Consider the following 19,912-nt stretch of genomic DNA (forward strand, 5'->3'; position numbering starts at 1 on the left):
TAAAACACCAGTGTTGAGTTTTTATTGTTTTTCCATCATACAGTGGAACCACACGTCTACAGGAATGCTACTGAGAACCAAGGAACACTAGACTGCAGAACGACACGAGTCACGTATGATGTCACAACACTATGTGTACTAGTGTAGTGGAAGTCCAGAGGGTCATTTCTCAAAGCTGGTGGAAGAGTTGGACAGGTACATTACCCTAATATCCTACAGTAAACAGTAGTGTACGCTTTGAAGTCAGAGCAGAATTTCGATAGAAACAACAGATGATGGTAAAAATGAGTCATTAATTCTGGACTGAATCATTTATACCCATTATGTTAACCTGCAACCACCATTGATTGTACCACATGTATCGTTTGATTGTACTGATTGCAATATATGCAAACACGTATTGCACATTGTTTGCACCACTATTTTCATATACAACAAGGAAAACTTTCCGCAAATTCCCTGGTTTTCCAGAAATCCCAGTTGGGAAATTCCTGTATTTCCTTCCCTCCTAATTCCAGGAATCTTGACCCAAAACCTGGAAAACCTGGGAATTTTGGGAAAATTACAGAATTTCACAACCCTATATAGAGCAGTACTATATAAACACTGCTCATCCCCATGCTCCAGAGACAAAATAACACGCTCACAAAGGCACAACAAAGAGAACCGGCAAAGAAGCGAGAAAATTAAAGGAACAAATGAAGAGAATCATTTTGGGAATAAAAAACACCCAGAAAACACATTGCGAATGTGGAAGCTGCAGTGGGCCTATTTGCATTCCAAGCGGGAGTAAACAGTGATTTTTGGACCGTGTCGTGTTAAGCACATTGGCTGCTGGCGACAACATTGCCAACCAGCTTTGTGAAATACCCCCTTCAGTCCTAGGAAACGGGGATTGTTTTAACCCTTCACCAGCTAGCTGAACACCTACATTTCAGTTTCAGATAACACACATATTTCACTTTCAACTAAGTTTCAACAACCAAGTCCACTATTTCATCATAGTTCAAGGTTCAGCTAAACAAGATAGCTGTATGAAATATTCCAAACAGCCCCATATAGCTATGCGGTTTTGGCACCGGCGGGAATAAAACATTCTATTGATATCTAACACTGTTTGCTTGTGAATTAGTCAAAGAGGATAAAGTGGAGGGGAGATGTACGTGTGTTGCTGCTACAGCCTGGGGCAGTACAGAACGGAATATAAAACAGATCGGAAGGTTTGGTCAGTCGACAATGACAGAGAGCCATAGGAAAGTGGAGAAAAGAGGCGTAGGAGGATGGCAGCAGGAAGGACGGGATGAGATCGGGCTTTTCTCCTTCAGGAGGAAGAGATGGAGGGAAAAGTAGGTTTTGCCATGGCTGGATACCTGGTTTCCTGATTTTCATTTTCACAGTCAAAGATAAATAGAAGAACGCGGTGGGCCACGGTGGGCACACCCTCTGGCGGTGTCGATGTTCTCCGTCGCATCCCGTCGAAATGTGTATCAATTCAAAAGCGGCCGCCTTAGAGGTTCACCACGGGGATCCTGACGGAGAGAGAGAGAGATATGATATGGCATGTGCCGAACTAGAGTAAGGGAAATAGAGAAAGAGGGAGAGCGAGATGAGAATATATATGCTGAACTAGAAGAAGGGGAATAGAGAGAGAGAGAGAGAGGGCAGAGGAAAAGGGTTAAGGGACAGGAGAAGGGTAGAACTGGAAAAGGGAGGAGAGGGAAAAGAGCACTTCTAGAATTAGAACATAATACGTTATCAGTATCATATAACACCAGAGTAGGGAGAATTTGGAGTAGGTGAAAGAAAAGTACGAAAACTAGAGTAGGGGAAAGAAAGAGAGACAAGTAGAACTGGAGCGGGGGTGGGGGGTAGAAAGGACAAGAAGGAGAGGAGAAACGAGGAGAACTGGAGTAGAGTCCAATTATCCTGATTGAAATTAACTTTAAATCCCTGGCTATAAAAACATCATTTCATGGATTCTGCGCTCACTGCTTCCAGAGCTGTATGACTCATAGGAGAGGAAGTTCTAAAACACACATACATCTCACATCCATAACACTTCAGGCCTGTGTACTCCACAGAGACTAACACTGACGCCTAATTATGCACATATACCATTATGATGCTCATACACCACACATGGAGAGGGAGCATGCACTCCTTGACACATCATCCACTCACTGAGAAACAAACACACACATGCATCCACGCATGCAGACATTCGCAGACATAAATTGATTCAGACACAAAAGCACACACACACACACACACACACACACACACACACACACACACACACACACACACACACACACACAAATCAATGTACTAACAACTCCACACAAATACACACAAACACTCTCCCTCTCTCTCCAGTGAGCTGGTGAGGCGACTCATTACCTCTCCCTGTCGGTAAAGGAGGGGGTGCCGTGCAGTGTCTGCCGGCTGTCCTCCAGAGCCAGGGAACGAGGGAGGGCTAGAGAAAGGGGGGGGGCCACGCCACGGGAAAGCGGGGGTGGGTGCTGGGAACAGCTGCGGTCGTAACTGGCAGAGAGGGAGAGAGAGAGACGGAGTTAAAGAGAGAGACGGAGAGCGAGACTGAGTGAGAGGAAAAGAGGGAATGACATAGGCATTTAGCAACGGCGAACACATTACACCGCCTCTGAGAGAGAGTTAATGCACTCATTTGACTCATTAAAGCGCTGTCAGACGAGAGGGAGAAGAGGAGAGAGGTTGCAAGAAAGGGAGGGAGGGAGAGAAAGAGAGGGTGGTGGTCGAGGTTGAAATAGCGGGTAGAGAGAGAAAGAAAGAGGGTGAAGAGGTGAAGGAATCAGAGGGTGTGAGAGAGGTAAAGAGAAAGGGAAAGGGGGATACCTAGTCAGTTGTACAACTGAATGCCTTCAACTGAAATGTGTCTTCTGCATTTAACCCAACCCCTCTGAATCAGGGAGGTGCGGGGGGGCTGCCTTAAATCGGCATCCACGTCTTTGGCGGCGGGGAACAGTGGATTAACTGCCTTGCTCAGGGGCAGAACGACAGACTTTGACCGTGTCAGCTCGGGGATTCGATCCAGCAACCTTTCGGGTTACTGGCCCAACGCTCTAACCACTAGGCTACCTTCCCGAAAGGGGGATAGGGGGGGGGGGGAAATGAAAAGGAAGAAAGGGGGAGCGATGAAACGAGAGCGTGAGAGGAAGGGGATACAGGGCTGATGTGGGGAAACATCCTTCCAATTACGTGTATGAGTTATGATGTTGTTGGCACAGTGAGAGTCACAGGTACACCATACACACAGCTCTTTAGAGCACTCACACACAACAAAGCCTTTTTCACAGTCACACACTGTAGATCACAGACATGCAGTTCCAGTCATGCATGTGTGTGTATGCACGCACACGCGCACACACACACACACGGTGAAACGTTCTCCAACATCGATTGCTTTTCCATTATGACAATCAACAGAATTCTATTCAATTCTACACTGTCTCGCCTCTATTCAATCCCCTACTTTTATCCGTCAAACACCTATTCCATTCCCACTGTAACCTTCCCCCCATTCCTCACCAAAATTTACCCAATATGTATATTTACAGTCATACTGAATCTGCAACAAAAACCCACACTTACACAAGACAGAGAGAGAGAGAGAAATACTGTTGCTCCAATTAACCACTGCAACAACACTTGTTTCCAGCACACACACCTTCAACCAGCCTACAGTGGAGAGAAAGAGAGAGATAGCGGGAGAGAGAAAGAAAAAAAAAGAGAGAGGGAGAGGGAGCGACAGAGAGAGCTGGGGCTTATAGTGTATCGGCACACAGTGAGCAGAGGGATTATCTGAGGATCTGGAGCTGGCCCGGGCAGTGCTGGGAGTAATAGGACTGTGGAAGAAGATAAGAATACTGTGTGACGATCAAGGATCAACCTGAACCCAGTCTTACTGAAAGGTGATGAAGCTAAATTAAAGTGAAGAATGGGGATGAGAAAGAGAGAGAGAAAGAGAACGAGAGAGAGGAGGGGGGTTGAAAAGAGAGAGGGGAGACAGGAAGGAGGGAGAGAAATTAAGAGTGACAGAAGGTAAGAAAAATAGAGCAGGGGAAAGAGACAAAAAGAGGGCAAGACAGAGAACGAGATGGAGAGACAAATGGGAGAATAGGAGGAGTGAAAGAGCAGGTGGGAAGAAGAGACCTCCATTGTCAAACAACTGAAGCGAATAGCACGAGCCCTCTTCTACATCCCAGAGGTCGGAGTTTTCATTTCACGTTGGAGTATGCACCACACACACCCAGCTGATTTTATAGGTGAATGGTACATCAAAGATGATATGAAAACAAAAGAGAAAACCCACAAACTGTTTAGATGCTACCGGCATGTAGCAACACAGCGTCATGGCTATCAAGACCCGAAGTGGTTGAAATTGCGTCACCTTAAACCTCTGAAAGCCTTTAAACATTGGGAAGGTATTTTCATCCTCCTTCTACAGTAGATCCGATTTTTACCATTCCCATGTTCAAACAAATAACACTGTTGAAGGTTCCTGATGTACATAAAAACTATGTATCAGAGAAGGGGTAGAAAGAAAAAGAAGGGGGGGGGGATTCTTACCAGAGTTTGGCTGTTATGATGACAGCAGTCAGGATGAGCAGAGAGGAGATGGTCACTGTGACATAAAACTGAGGGTCCACTGGAGAACACGCACACGCACACACACACACACACACACACACACACACACACATAGAGGAGTTACCTTTCACATGGTTGGAAATCAGCACAATAGAAGGAACAATCAAATCACAATAGAAGCACAATAGAAGAAAACCAGTGTCATGTGCATTAGAGCATGCAACGGAAAACGCTTTGAAATGTTTTGCAACCGAAAACAAAAATGTGCGTTTCTTATTGGACAAGTCCAGTTAGACCATCCCTGTTTCAGTCATTTCTCTTCCGTTTGGTGCCTTATGAATATAACCCAGGTCAACTGCAATGATGTAAGAAAAAAAACACAGCTCTGCTTTTCGAGAACTCCCATATTGTCTGTAAAGAAACTCAAAAGGAGAATGAGCCAATGAAGTCGTCCATTCCATCGCTTGGTGTGTTTTTGTGAGTTCAGAAAACTTGATTAAGCATTCTCCACCACCAAGACGCAGCCATCCATCCACACAAAGCCAGCCCAGTGGGAATTGAAGTTATTCCCTTGATGCCCTCAGAGTTCTTCTGATGTCTTTGTTCCAAAACACTCTGTTCTCATGCCCACCAACACAAATCCTTTCTTTCTTTAATCTTTACTGATTTCTATGGTGCCCACCTTCCTCAGGCTCTCTCTCCTCCGCCTCACTTCCTCCATCCGCCACTCCCTCTGCGTCCGGGGCCTCCAGCAGATCCAGGGGCTCCTGGGGCAAAACGCCGCCCGGTGCACTCTGATGATGCAGCCAGGCCTCAGCGGTTGTCGTGGGGACTTCATGGCCATGGTGGTACAGGTCCGCTTCCTGGCTGGACAGGAAGTGATGCGTCTCGTCCTCCAGGGCTAGTGTGGGGCCCCAGTCCACGGACCAAATAGGGGTGGGTGTGACCTGTCCTGTGACGGACAGCTGGGCTGAGAAGGCCTCCACCTGCCCCTCGCCCTCGTCGTCACGGTTACAGGTTGAGGGTCGCGTCACCGCGGCAACCAGGAGGAAGAAAAGGCAGCGGTGGGCGGTCAGTCGTTTGACAGGAGAGATGGAGCTGAGAGAGATAGAGAGAGAGAGAGAGAGAGAGAGAGAGAGAGAGAGAGAGAGAGAGAGAGAGAGAGAGAGAGAAGAAAGGAAGGAAGGAAGGAAGGAGAAAATAAGAGAGAGACAGAGGGGGAAATAAAAAGAAGCAGAAAGAGGTGGGAGTGAAAAGGAGGGAGACAAAAAGAGAAATAGAGCACGATTAACACTACAAATGCATTGTCCACTGTCTAACTGGACTCCTCATGCAACATGCATACAACCAGAGGGTCTGACTCTGTGTCTGTCTAAACATCCACTCACTCGCTCCATCTTACCATCTCTCCATCGCTTCGTTCTGTTCACTGAGCCCCAACTCCTCCGATCATCTCTCTCTCTGGGAGGAAAGAAGAAAAAGAAAAGAGAGGAGGAGCGAAAGAGCGAAAGAGAGAGAAAGAGAGAGGGGGTTCACTTCTCTTCTAACACTGACTGATATTGAAAATGTAAACAGACACTCATAGACGGCAGTACAGGAAAACACACACACCCCTCTCTCTCTCTCTCTCTCTCTCTCTCTTCTGGGCAGTGGCACTCCTGGCTGTCCAAAATGAGCGCTTAATTTTGCCACATGCTTATACAGTTCGCACATCAGACTTGCAAGCACACGCCTGTGCACAAAACATTCATCATACGCATTCATGGGGCCAATATCCCACATGGTGCGACTTTTAGCTCCAGACAGATTGACTTCATATCTACAACCGCTGTCACTCAGTCAAACAGACAGGAACACACGCTCTATCTCTCTCTCACACACACACACACACACACCCACCAGCAGACAACTCACTGTCACACAAGCACGCACACCACATTCACTCAGACAGATATCAGTTAACATGCCTACCTCTGGCTGAAGAGAGAGGGAATGAGGGAGACAGTGAGAAAGGGGGAGATATAGAGAGCGAGTAGGAAAAGGCATTGGTTGCCTTAGCGACAGAGACATGTAGAGTCAGAGAGAGAGAGAGAGAGAGAGAGAGCGAGAGCGAGGAGGAGGACGGAGGGAGACTGTAGGAAAGATTGAAATGCTAATTATGCTTTTAAACTCGTTCAATTAAAAGGACGGCAAAAAAAGAAAGAAATGTATCCGAGGACGGAAATAATGAAGATACAGAAAATGGCGTTAATATTCTCGTTTTGGGGGCAGAGGGAAAAAGTATTCTGTTCTGTTTAGAAAAAACGGACGAGACAGAGAGGTGGAGGACAATCAATATACATTCATTTACACTAGGGCAGGTTGAGTGGGGTGATGAGCAGAATACCTAGTGTTCATAATAAACGAGGTGCCACCACAGGGATACACAATATGAAGGAGAAATATTTGGAGGCAGAAAGGTCACAGTATGACAGCTTTATTGCATACATGAAACGACAACATTTACATGGGAAATGATCGGTCTCTCGCTCGCACTCACTCCCTCTCCGTATGCTCTCTTTCCACCTCCGCCACTCTCTCAATCTGTCACACTTCACCCCCCCCCCCTCTCTAATCCATCTCCACTGGCCCCCTCACTCCCTTCCTCTCGCCTTTGTTGCTCTTCATGCTGTGAGGCGCAGCGTCTTGGGCTTGGTGGTGGCGGGTGGCGTGAAACTGGCTCTCACTGGAGAACACAGCGAAGCCACGACGTTGAGCCCGACTCTGGTGCATCTTGGGATGTGTAGTTCTCTTCTTTGTCATCATCGTAATCTACAGTAACGTGGGGAGTCATAGTTAAACGCGTAACATCCCTTTCCAGTTCATGCTCTTTTAAAAAGTTGACATGTTCAATCTTTAGGGCTCGATTCAATCCGTAGCGCTGAAGACCTTCGCTATAGGTCACTTCCGATTGAGCCCGACATGAATGCATTACATTACATTTACGTCATTTAGCAGACGCTCTTATCCAGAGCGACTTACAAATTGGAAAGTTCATACATATTCATCCTGGTCCCCCCGTGGGAAATGAACCCACAACCCTGGCGTTGCAAGCGCCATGCTCTACCAACTGAGCCACACGGGACCACAATGCATGCTTGCCGTGAATGCATCGCTTTTACATTCCTACCCCTCTGTAGCGTCGGTCTTCAGCGCTTCGGATTGAATCGAGCCCATATCTTTATCAAAGCGATCAGTCTTGAAGTTACTTAGATATAATCTGACAGCTACTTTTTTGATTTATATAGATTTGTCTACAGCTGAAGCTAAAGGAGACTCTTTGAACCAATGGCTTCTTGTAGTAGAAACCCTTTGAGACGGGTTGCTTTGAGTTTTTCTGATCTATGTATATTACTCGTGTGTGTGTTTCAGCCCGCTGTCACCCCCCCCCCCCCTCCTCACCATCACTGTCCTCCTCGTCCTCGGAATCTCCCTCTGATTCCATCAGGGAGGCGTCCAATCGGTTGTCTCGCTTCGTTGTGACATCACCCCTGTGACAACATCACCATTAGAGACTGGGTGGTTCGAGCCCTGAATGCTGATTGGCTGACAGCCGTGGTATATCAGTGTACCACAGGTATTAAAAAACATTTATTTTTACTGTTCTAATTACGTTGGTAACCAGTTTATAATAGCAATAAGGCACGTCTGGGGTTTGTGGTATATGGTCAATATACCACGACTAAGGGCTGTATCCAGGCACTCCGCGTTGTGTCGCGCTTAAGCACAGCCCTTAGCCGTGGTATTTTGGCCATATACCACACCCCCTCGTGCCTTATTGCTCAATTAGACACCGACAGCCCATATTATTCTTGTTATACTGTGGCCTGGGGTTGTCTAGTGATTAGCACCACCCCCTCAGCACAAATATGAAATGTAATTTATTTGATAATTAAAAGGTGTCAGGCTGCTCTAGCCTGAAGGCTTATTTCCACTGTGGTACTCATATGTCAGTAGCCTACAAGCATGGGATCAAATCCCAGTTCCATCGCTACTTCGGAAGAAACTCTCTTCTCTCTTCTCCGTTACTCTACACTGTTCTATATGTTAAACAAACAAACAAAAAAAACACACAAAAAAGAAGGGAGACCCCTCTCTTTTACAAAAACGGACAAAAAAATATTATTCAACTTATTCAAACCAATGTCGTTTAGTGTAAAGTACATGAAGAAGTGAGGTGAGGGGCACATGAGTAATAGTGAACTTTTTTGTCAGGTGCACACATAAAGAACTTCTGAGTGCTATTAAACTGAAAAGCATTAAAACATCAGATCAGTATTCATTGACCCTAGAGGAGTACTGAGAGAAAGGTGTTGAGCCCACCTCTGCTGACCGGAGCTGGGGAGCTGCTCCCACACCGTAAGGGCACGACCCCCGGTGACCCAGCGGTGACCCCCACTGCCCGTGAGCCACGCCGCAAAGCAAAGGATTCTCGGAGCATCCGCCCAGGTCAGCGAGGCCAGGTACCTGCACTGAGGTAGAGAGAACACTGGGAGAGATGGAAGGAGAAAAGGAGAAAAGTAGATAGAAAAAGTTGACGAAAACCAAAATAAATTTAGGGAACAATGCATTCTATGAACAGCGTGGCTCTATAGGGTGGCAATTGTACCATAATATTCAGAGAACAACCAGTTGTGTTAGCTTTACTCACAGTTCAAGGTGCTTTCCCCATTCGACAAATCGTAGCATGAGCCAATGAGGAGTCCCCCTGTCTGATGTACACAATCTGTTACTCCAGCGATGCTGCTGTGATTGGTTAGCCTGGACACGGTGCCTGTGGTGATTGGACAGGGGAACGGTAAACATCAGATAGTACACAGATCTGTAAGGTCTAGCATGGTAACACATTAAGCTGGCTCTTCTATATAGTGCACGAATGCACACGCACACACACCGCTTCTCACCTGTCCTCCAGTTGAGAATCCTGAGGTTGGCTCTGCCGTAGGCAACGAAGAGCCTGTCACCACGGGGACTGAGGGTCAGACGACCTTCCTGACTCCCGCAGCCCGTTACCGTTGCGTCCCAATGATGTAACAGCTGCAGGGGGTCGCGGTTGGTGCAGAGCCCCTCCCACACAGACACCCCACCCTCTGCTGAGCTGCTGAACACCAGGGGACCCTGAGACTGTGGAGGATAGATAGGGGGCAGTTGTCATGGAGACTGAATGCAGTGGCTGAGTACAATGCATGGATACGGTGTGTGTGTGCATGTGTGTGTCTGTGCGTACATGCATGCTTGCGTGCGTGGTTTCACATGGTTAATGAACAAAGGTGGGGATGATGCTTTCACTGCTTTGGCTTAAATGTGTTGAGCATGTAACACTACATAAATGTAAGTTTTAAAGGCCCAGGGCAGTCAAAAACGTGATTTTCTTGTGTTTTATTTATATTTCCACACTATGATGTTGGAACAATACTGTGAAATTGCCAAAATTATGATAATGCCCTTTTAGTGTAAGAGCTTTTTGAAAAGGCTGCTGAAAAATGTCAGCCTGTTTTGGTGGGATGGCGTTTTGGCATGCCTGGTATCAAATTAGTTAATAGACCAATAAGAAAGACAGTTCCAAACCTCTGTACCAATAACAGCTAGTTTTCAGTTTTCCCCTCCCCACTCAGACCCCTCCCAGACAGAATTGGCTCTTTGCTAATTGAAAACAATCACAGTAAGCTGCTTAATTGTTACCAAGAAATGGTTGGATATTGAGATAAACCAGCTGCATTGGACATTTAAACTATGTATTAAAACAGCTTACAAAGTATTTTAGCCAAACATGTATACAGTGCCTTGCAAAAGTATTCATTCCCCTTGGCGTTTATCCTATTTTGTTACAACCTGTAATTTAAATTGAATGTGGATTTCAGGTAATGGACATACACAAAATAATCAAAATTGGTGAAGTGAAATGAAAAAAAGAACTTGTTTCAAAAAGAAAAAAAAAGAAAAGTGGTGCGTGCATATGTATTCCCCCCTTTGCTAGGAAGCCCCTAAATAAGATCTGGTGCAACCAATTACCTTCAGAAGTCACATAATTAGTTAAATAAAGTCCACCTGTGTGCAATCTAAGTGTCACATGATCTCTCATAGATCTCAGTATATATACACCTGTTCTGAAAGGCCCCAGAGTCTGCAACACCACTAAGCAAGAAGCACCACAAAGACCAAGAAGCACCACGAAGACCAAGAAGCACCACGAAGACCAAGAAGCACCACGAAGACCAAGCAGCACCACGAAGACCAAGCAGCACCAGCACCATGAAGACCAAGGAGCTCTCCAAATAGGTCAGGGTAAAGTTGTGGAGAAGTACAGATCAGGGTTGGGTTATAAAAAAATATCAAAAACTTTGAACATCCCACGGAGCACCATTAAATCCATTATTAAAAAATGGAAAGAACATGGCAGCACAACAAACCTGCCAAGAGAGGGCCACCCACCAAAACTCACAGACCAGGCAAGGAGGGCATTAATCAGAGGCAACAAAGAGACCAAAGATAACCATGAAGGAACTCCAAAGCTCCACAGCGGAGATTGGAGTATCTGTCCATAGGACCACTTTAAGCCGTACACTCCACAGAGCTGGGCTTTACGAGTGGCCAGAAAAAAGCCCTTGCTTAAAGACAAAAATAAGCAAACACGTTTGGTGTTCGCCAAAAGGCATGTGGGAAACTCCCCAAAAATATGGAAGAAGGTACTCTGGTCAGACGAGACTAAATTGAGCTTTTTGGCCATCAAGGAAAACGCCATGTCTGGCGCAAACCCAACACCTCATCACCCCCCGAGAACACCATCCCCACAGTGAAGCATGAAGGTGGCAGCATCACGCTGTGGGGATGTTTTCCATCGGCAGGGACTGAGAAACTGGTCAGAATTGAATGATAGATGGTGCTAAATACTGGGAATTTCTTGAGGGAAACCTGTTTCAGTCTTCCAGAGATTTGAGACTGGGACGGAGGTTCACCTTCCAGCAGGACAATGACCCTAAGCATACTGCTAAAGCAACACTCAAGTGGTTTAAGGGGAAACATTTAAATGTCTTGGAACGGCCTAGTCAAAGCCCAGACCTCAATCCAACTGAGAATCTGTGGTATGACTTAAAGATTGCTGTACACCAGCAGAACCCATCCAACTTGAAGGAGCTGGAGCAGTTTTGCCTTGAAGAATGGGCAAAAATCCCAGTGGCTAGATGTGCCAAGCTTATAGAGACATACCCCAAGGGTTTGCAGCTGTAATTGCTGTAAAAGGTGGTCTACAAAGTAAGGACTTTGGGGGGGTGAATAGTTATGCACGCTCAAGTTTAGATTTTTTTGTTGTCTTATTTCTTGTTCGTTTCACAGCAAAAAATATTTTGCATCTTCAAAGTGGTAGGCATGTTGTGTAAATCACAAACCCCCAAAATATTCATTTTAATTCCAGGTTGTAATGCAACGAAATAGGAAAAATGCCAAGGGGGTGAATACTTTCGCAAGCCACTGTAGTCCATTTCTGATCCTCTATCCTCGCAAATATAATGTATTTATATTTGGAAATAACGAGGAAAAGATAACTGAATACTCTTTTGAACCTCTTTGGAATCTATATATCTTAATTTATCTTAAATCATTTATTTCCACACTGCCTACAAGTGTGTAGCATATAAGGAGAACACGATATTTGGTCCTTCAGGCTGCCATTTTTGATTCTGCCTCAGCCAATTTGTTTGGCGTGACAACAACTAAGTTGGCTAAAGCACACACAGATCTGGCAAAGGTGTGGAAATGTTTGCATTAATTTCAGCAAGGCCTTGATGAAAACAAGTTTTTGTTCATTAGGGCAGGAAATTAGCAATTGTTATTGGACCAGTTTCAGTCCATTTTCTTCCGTTTGAACACAACCATAGGTACAGAAGCACTATAGCTTAAAAGCCTAGAATGTGACACTATTGGCTCTTGATTATGGCAGCCACCTGTAGGGAGGTCACAGCCTCCTCATGGGCATTGATTGATTGACAGTTGTGCATGGTTTGCCAGCTCCAGGCCTGGACTTTACCCCCATCTGCAGACAGAGAGAGGGAGGGGGTAAAGAGTGAGTGAGGGAGAGAGGTTGATAGAGAGAGGGGGGTGAAGGGGGAGAGAGAGAGAGAGAGAGAGCGAGCGAGATGGAGTGAGAGAGATGGAGGGGGGGTGAGAGTATGGGAAAAGAGAGAGGGGAGGGATGGTAAAGAGCAAGAGAGAGAGAGAGAGAGGGAGCGAAAGAGAGGTTAACAGTTGACAGTTGCTGGCAGACATTACTGATGTATTGCATAAATACCTGTGAGCCTGAGTCTCCTCACTTGTCTGCCTCTGTCAGTCTGACAACACTTATTGTCAACTTCAGGGTTAGGAAACCCTGGTCCTGGAGCGCCGCAGGCACTTCCATGTCTTGTATTTAACCAACATGGAAGACCAGGCGTGTTGAATTTAGGCAATCACTGAACTGATCAATTAGCTAGTTGGAACAAAATCCTTCAGTACCTGCGGCACCCCAGGAACAGGGTTGCCTACCCCTGATCCACTGAGTCTGTCATAGACAGTCACAGACACACAAACATATAGGTACACCCCCCCCCCCCCCCCCCCGCAGAAACTGCATCCACGCAAACCTGATCCAGTGATGATGTAGCCATCGCCTTCAGGCACAAAGCAGAGAGCAGTCACCGCGTTAAAGGTGTAGATGGACTTTACACACTGGCCTGGATGGAGAGAGGGGAACACTGATTTAATTGTCCACAACACCCACATGGAATTACGTAGGCACACAGGGCACTCACCCAGACAAAGCTGTAGGGCTCAGACTGTGTGTGTATGTATGTATGTAGTGAACTCACCCGTGCTTAAAGCCCAGATCCTCACACAAGAGTCCGCTGAACCACTCAGGATGAACCTCTCCTTGTCTCCCAGAGACAGTTCCCAGGCTAGAGAGAGAGAGAGAGAGAGAGAGAAAGATTGACAGTAGGGAGGAGAGGGGGGGAAAGGAGGGGAAGAGACAAGGGGGCGTTGAGAGAATATGTGGGGGAGGGAATAATAATCATTTTATTTGTTGTCATTGTACAGTTCATAGTCAGTACGCATATAATTATCATCCATGTTGTTATTGATTTAATATGATACGTTCCCGAGTTCTGGTCTTGGTAATGTAAGCCTGACTTATGCCAAAGTAGCTCATGGAATCAGAGAAAAAACCTGGAGAGTGAGATAGAGATACAGAGAGGGGGAGCGTGGGTGGAGAGACAGAAAGGGCAGAGAAGTTCAAGTAGTGGCATGATCCCTCCTTCAGTCAGAATGAGAGTAACTCAGAGTGTCTACTGCTGCTAGTTCTCTCTGTGGATTTGACCTGATGAACTAAAACTATAATCACACTGCCTGAAATATAAGTGTGTGTGTGTGTGTGTGTACATGTTTTACTATATTTGTGAGTACCAGCAGTCCTCACACGAATAGTAAACCGGTCCTCACTTGTATACAGGCTATTTTAGGCTTAGGGGTTAGAATTAGGGGTAAGGTTTAGGGTTAGGAGTTAGGGTTAGTATAGCAAGACATAGGTGTGTGTGTGTGTGTCCATTCCCTACCGAGTCTCCTACAGTATTCAGGCGGTGGGGCAGATAGACAGGTGACTCCACCAGTGTGACCTCCCAGATTCCGCTGCTCGGTTGCCGTAGGAACGTGCCACACCTTTACTGTTGTGTCTCGACTGAGAGAGAGAAATAGAGAGAGAGAACAACAGAGAGAGATAAAATGAGTGTGAGAGAGTGAGACAGCGAGAGACAGACAGAGACAGAGAGTGAGAGCAGGCAAGGATCAAGTACAATAACACTCTGTTCAGGCGAGAATGGCTCTGTGTAGGAGGAGAAAGTTAGCATGTCAAGAGTTACAGAGAGAGGAGGAGGGAGAAAGAAATTAATTGAATTATTCACAGTTATGCGATCTATTATTAAATCGGAGAATGACTCACTTACCTGCCGGAGATCACCAGGTTGTCAACAGCAACCACACAGGTGACGATGTCACTGTGACCCTCCAGCGACCTCAAGCGAAACTTGGCTTTCTCCCATGATGCTTTGAGAGATGTAAACTCGGCATCTGAAAAAAAGGGTCCCATCATAATCATCATGAACCCAGAACCCAAGTCTTGCGTGAACTTTTTTACAAAGGGACAGATTCAGACTTGTACGCCTTTCTTATGCACTTCTCAGTAGTTGGTATTTAGATGTGTGTGCATAACGGGCTTTGTGCAGGTGCGTAACGGGCTTTGCAGGCGTGGTTCCCTTGCGTGCGCTGAATACATTTAAATCAACCGCTGAAAACCCTTCCACTTGATGGCCGACAGATTTCCCCTGGAGTTTTCATTCAATAGGGGTTTCAGTACATTTATATAAAGCCATCCCTTAAATTTGGTGTACCTTTAATTAGAATTTAGTTTGACAGACTCACTAGAATATATTGAGAGAACTATTCAGAAAATGAGGGATCAATGAAAGAAAGCTATGTAAGTACACAAATATTTGTCTCCTTCTCAGCACCAATTGGTCGACTTAAAAATACTCTTGATATTTTTAGGGTTAGGAAAGCATTTATGAATAATTAAAAAAAAACAGGTTTGGAGAGCATTTACACAAAAAATATATTGGTGAATCAAAAATACAGTGGTTTGATTCCTCCTGAAAGTTGCCATATTCAATTAATCAATCCATGAACTATTGAAAGGTGAGAAAAGTGTACAATAGGGGTTGAAAAGTAGTCCTCCAAATCGACCTTAAATAACCCTCACTAATCATGGAACTGTGATGAGAACAGTCCAGCCGTTGTGAACCGTGCGCCACGCCCCAGGTTTAAACTGTTACATGCACTGCATTTATGGTCTGCAGTCCATAATGATTCCAATAGGCTACATGTCGCAAATGACTGCACAACTTGCAATACGTTAGCCCAATATGATCCACTATTACTAGCGATCCTACCACACAAATGTGACAGAGGAAAGAAAAAGGTGAACTAACCGTGTAATGGAATGATGCCAAATGTAAGGAAACAAACACTAAAGTAACCGTTAAAAATATGTGTGGGTATAACTGACAGTGGCTAATATTTAACATGATACAAATTGTAAAATACACAGGAAAAAAAGTAGATATAATTAAAACACTCTAGAAAACCACAAATCGACTCTCTACGTTTGGCGCTATACTCTCATTTGCGCATGGCTACAGAAGCCTATAGCTTGGCTCTCCAAATGTTATTCTAGCAAAGTTATAAGGCCTTCCTTCTATAAAAGTCTCTGTGGGGAAGTTGACATGTCGATATGCTTTCGTTTGCTGCCATATGACTGGTTTCACATTGGTCTCCAGCGATCAGAAGTTCAAATAGATCTGAAACAATTGTCTATTCATATTTACAATCCCCTTATCTAAGCGGCGTACTTTACCTGGATCTTATCAATAGCTCTTACCAATGTGTAAATTACAGTGCATGGAGAACGGTGGTATTCCTATTGGAAAAAAATAACAAAGATTTTATTCCACTTGGATCCGACAGGTTGCTCGACCTTATTCATAGTTACACCGCGCATAAAAGGGGGTGGCATTATGAGGGAAGGAAGTCAAAACAGACACGGATCTAGGATCCCGTTTTGCCTTTGATATCATAATGAATAAGACAGGGAGGGACATTGGGCAAGTATCCACAAAGCGTCTCAGAGTAGGTGCTGATCTAGAATCGGTCTATACGATCTTATTCAGTGTGACCTAAAAGGCTAAACTAATACTAGATCAGCGGGCCTATTCTGAGACACTTGGTGAATACAGGCCTGATCAGGGACGTTGGGAGAGACTATAATAGCCATGGTTGACTCAACACTTCTCTAACCTTAGTTGATCAATAACTACTATACACGTATTTGTCAGCTCTAGAGCATGAAACTAATTCTGTATCTAGGAAACAAACAGTACAGACAGATCAGGCTTGTGTTCAGTAGGCACGAAGCAGAAGAAAACAGTCTGAAACAGGTAGGTACGCTCTGAACTCACGAAATGGTTGTTTTGGTTTGTCGCTCTGAAGCGTTTTGCTACAGTGTGCCCACAGTGGACCCTAATGAACACAACCCAGGAGGGAAGGACAGATCCAAACATTAACTATTTGTAATATAATTTCTGGGAGCCTACCGAGCTGTTTCCATATTTTCTTTCCTTCAATCACAATACATTTGTGAGATACCAATGAGTTTGAGAATGTGTCGACATAATCTAACAAACCCTAGTTGAAAGATAACCCCACCTTCCTGGTTTTCCTTGGGGCTTGTGTCGGTCACAGCTAGACAGGGCTCTGACTGCTCTCCCCCTGCTCCTGTCTCTCTCCGTCCTCCCGTCTCCTCCTTTCTTCCTGTCTCTCCCCTTGTTACCGTCTCCTTCTGACTGCCTGTCTTCTTCTGTCGGCCTGCTGGCTCTGCTTCTCCCTTGGGGATCTTGGTAGCAGAGGGGCTGTGTGATGGAAGAGCCTCAGAGGTGGCTTCACTGTGCCCCGAGCAAAAAAAGAGAACACACCAAACACCAAGAGTGAATTGACAGTGCAGTCACATTCAGGGCAACATGTGCACAGACATACAGAACAGTGCATAGGCTAAGCCATAGACACACAAGCAAGCTTACAAATAATGACAATCCTTTATTACATTTCTATAGCACTTCATTACAAGTATAATTTCAAAGTGCATAAATATACAGTTGTCGGCATGGCGTGGAAAACAGATTGTTGTTGTTGTATATTTGATTAACAGATGATCACTATCATTTTCATTATCGTGTCTTTATACTACTTTGTGATAATGACATTTCCCCTGGTATTCCCTTGGTATTTCAAAGCCCTGGGAGAGTGTGCCCAGTCGTAACTCTGTGGAAAGAATCCCTAAGTGATGGCTACATGACGTACTATCCCCTCTGCTCCTCCAATACATTAGGATGCCTTGAAAGAATGACTGACTGACTTTGACCTATGTCGGCTAGACTCAAGCCAGATCAAAGCATCAAAGTGAATGTTACAGCTTGTGAACAGGGATGTTAATCTCCCCTATCTCCCTCTAGCTCTCCCTCCCTCTCTCTCTTTCCTTACACTTGTCTTTTCATCTTCTCATGTTTTCCTCCTCCCACAATCCCCGGAGTTTGCTGGGGGCCAGAAAGCTGCAGCAGAAGTTCAGCCAATCTGGTGCGGAGCTCCGCCTTCCTGGAGATCTGAAGATGGAGGGGAGGGGGAGGGGGGGGGCTTAGATTTGTTTGAGCCCATAATTTAGGTTAATAATAACATGCATGACCGTAGAAATCTCCCTGGGTACGTCTCAATAGTCCAACGTCGCTCCTCCTTCATCTGGACTGATCTGAGAAGAGATGGACTGATAAAAGACAGTGAGTAGACATCCATCCATTATAGTACTATGTTTCCAGATCAGAGCAGATGAAGGAAAGGAGACAAAATGACCATGGTAGACTATTGATATGTGCCCCCCAACGATTCGTATAAACCCCGAATGACTGACAGGGGGTGCTGTATTGAAGCCACCGCGCAGCAATCTTGGCACTCCTCAATTGTAAAAATATATTTTGGAAGCTACAGAAATGTATTTATTAATGTTTACATTCGTTTTTGACACAATTATTCTATTACAGGCACCTTAATGTATACTTTCAAATGATATGTGAGCTAAACATAATTATTTTTAAATAAAGATCTACACAGTATTTTTTTTGCAAGTACTAATGTTACTGTCCCCTCTACAACAAAAATACTTAAATACATGTACTTTTGTCCTAGAAACATTTAATTTAAATACTGTAGAATTCCATTCATTCCTATGGAAGTCTCCTGCTAGGGAGTGCCAATATGGCCGACCGGTGGCTTCAAATCCTCTCATAGCATCTGCAATCCAAGGTCTATAAACGCAACCCCCTCCCTACCCTTTACACGGTGATTCAGATTGCCAAAACCCCAATGAGAATGACACGAAATCAAGATTATAAAGGCGTCATACATCTCGACACAAGAGAAGGGTATCATTGTTATGCTTACATTTGACGTATTCAATTAGTGCCAGTGTAGATGACGTTGATCTAAAACGCGGCCAAAACCCAATGAGAACGCAAGTTGTTCACCACTATATTTCTAAAGATTATGATCTAGCGAGCCTATTCTCTATCTCACATGGGTGACGTTATTTCATGATCAGCTGTTCAGTCTTGGTGTGCTCCAGCTAGGTTGGCCTCAATTGAACTCACTCACGACCGAGAGTGTAATAATGTAAAATGTAACCTGCAAGATTGTATTGGAGGATTAAGGTGCTACATCAAGATCTCTCTTGGGAGCGAGTACAGTCATATCCGGGAGTATTAGTACCAAGGGAAATCTATTCGGGATTGTGGAATAAGCACCGGTGCGCTCATGACACGCCTGACATTAAAACTATGGCTGAAGATTAGAAGTGAAGTCGTGTGCTGTACCTTAACTCTTTCTTCTGGAGTGAGAGATTGAGAAATGTTGATCTCCAGATTCTCAATCTGTCTCAATTTCTTCTGGAGTTTTCTCACCTCCCCCATCTGAAACCCTTATTCTACAAGCGCCAACAACTGTTCCAGAGTATTATGTCTACAATGTTTCACTAGGCTTGTGGGTCATGCGACATTCATGTTTAAGTGTTTCTACCGTGTTTCACTAGTTTGTTGTCCTTTCTCTGTCCAGTCAATCGTTTCCATATACGTGTCTCATCGCTGATGACAACAATGGTGGATAGCCTGTGTGAGCGTGTTTGAGGGGATACGTTTGAGCAAGGATCTGCGCAAATTCGCTAATCTTCACCACATAACGAACGGATGTTTTTCCCAGGAGATGATCTATGTAGATCAGTAATCCTGCGCAGTCTGGCTGCAATGTAGTAGATCTCAAACAAGCACAGGCGCTTTATTAACTTCTTCTCTGGTCTCCCGGACGGTTACAGACGTTGCTCTGGTTTACAGTGACACTAGGTGGAATGGAGAGGAACTTAATTTACAAAATCCAAATACCAAGGGAGCGTTTCATTTTTATTAAATGTGCTCCCTCATTTCTACCCTCGTTCACTTCTCCCCTATAGTGACTGATTTGATAAGATTTCATTTCTGTGCCTTTTGTTTTAGCCTAACAATGTTTGGTGTTATAACTGAATAATCATTTATATTCAGTGTATGAGAATAGGACTTGGTCTTCAATAATTCAG

At 44.9% G+C, this 19,912-nt stretch overlaps 3 protein-coding genes across 7 annotated transcripts in view; 1 reads left to right on the top strand and 2 right to left on the bottom strand.

The window, feature by feature from the left end:
• LOC129845907 (uncharacterized) lies at nt 1-7,304 on the bottom strand. 3 transcript variants are annotated; one of them, XM_055913843.1, is made up of 6 exons: nt 7,281-7,304; nt 6,032-6,090; nt 5,312-5,727; nt 4,609-4,687; nt 2,401-2,544; nt 1-1,529 (listed from the first exon to the last, which is right to left on the bottom strand). In XM_055913843.1, the coding sequence occupies exons 2-6, from the start codon at nt 6,040-6,042 to the stop codon at nt 1,508-1,510; spliced, it is 672 nt and encodes a 223-aa protein (XP_055769818.1). In that variant the 5' UTR covers nt 6,043-6,090; nt 7,281-7,304; the 3' UTR covers nt 1-1,507. The 3 variants fall into 3 exon arrangements, with proteins under 3 accessions (XP_055769818.1, XP_055769816.1, XP_055769819.1); XM_055913841.1 differs by lacking the exon at nt 7,281-7,304 and adding an exon at nt 6,601-6,990; XM_055913844.1 differs by lacking the exons at nt 1-1,529; nt 7,281-7,304 and adding exons at nt 3,631-3,717; nt 6,601-6,990 and having other exon boundaries at nt 2,458-2,544.
• Nucleotides 7,090-19,515, bottom strand: si:ch211-154o6.3 (uncharacterized protein LOC563854 homolog). Of its 2 annotated transcripts, XM_055913833.1 has the most exons (14): nt 19,161-19,515; nt 17,782-17,900; nt 16,951-17,186; nt 16,127-16,165; nt 14,637-14,760; nt 14,250-14,371; nt 13,509-13,595; nt 13,284-13,373; nt 12,609-12,697; nt 9,573-9,792; nt 9,320-9,442; nt 8,992-9,157; nt 8,071-8,159; nt 7,090-7,440 (listed from the first exon to the last, which is right to left on the bottom strand). In XM_055913833.1, the coding sequence occupies exons 1-14, from the start codon at nt 19,254-19,256 to the stop codon at nt 7,352-7,354; spliced, it is 1,689 nt and encodes a 562-aa protein (XP_055769808.1). In that variant the 5' UTR covers nt 19,257-19,515; the 3' UTR covers nt 7,090-7,351. The 2 variants fall into 2 exon arrangements, with proteins under 2 accessions (XP_055769808.1, XP_055769809.1); XM_055913834.1 differs by lacking the exon at nt 16,127-16,165 and having other exon boundaries at nt 19,161-19,504.
• LOC129845904 (UBX domain-containing protein 11-like) overlaps nt 17,899-19,912 on the top strand; it is a 23,048-nt gene continuing 21,034 nt past the window's right edge. For both annotated transcript variants that reach the window (XM_055913835.1, XM_055913836.1), the window contains exon 1: nt 17,899-18,071. The gene's annotated coding sequence lies outside the window, so the exon portion shown is untranslated. The remainder of the gene's footprint in view (nt 18,072-19,912) is intronic.

This window comes from Salvelinus fontinalis, unplaced genomic scaffold, assembly GCF_029448725.1.
Source record: "Salvelinus fontinalis isolate EN_2023a unplaced genomic scaffold, ASM2944872v1 scaffold_0401, whole genome shotgun sequence".
NCBI classification, from domain to species: Eukaryota; Metazoa; Chordata; class Actinopteri; order Salmoniformes; family Salmonidae; genus Salvelinus; species Salvelinus fontinalis.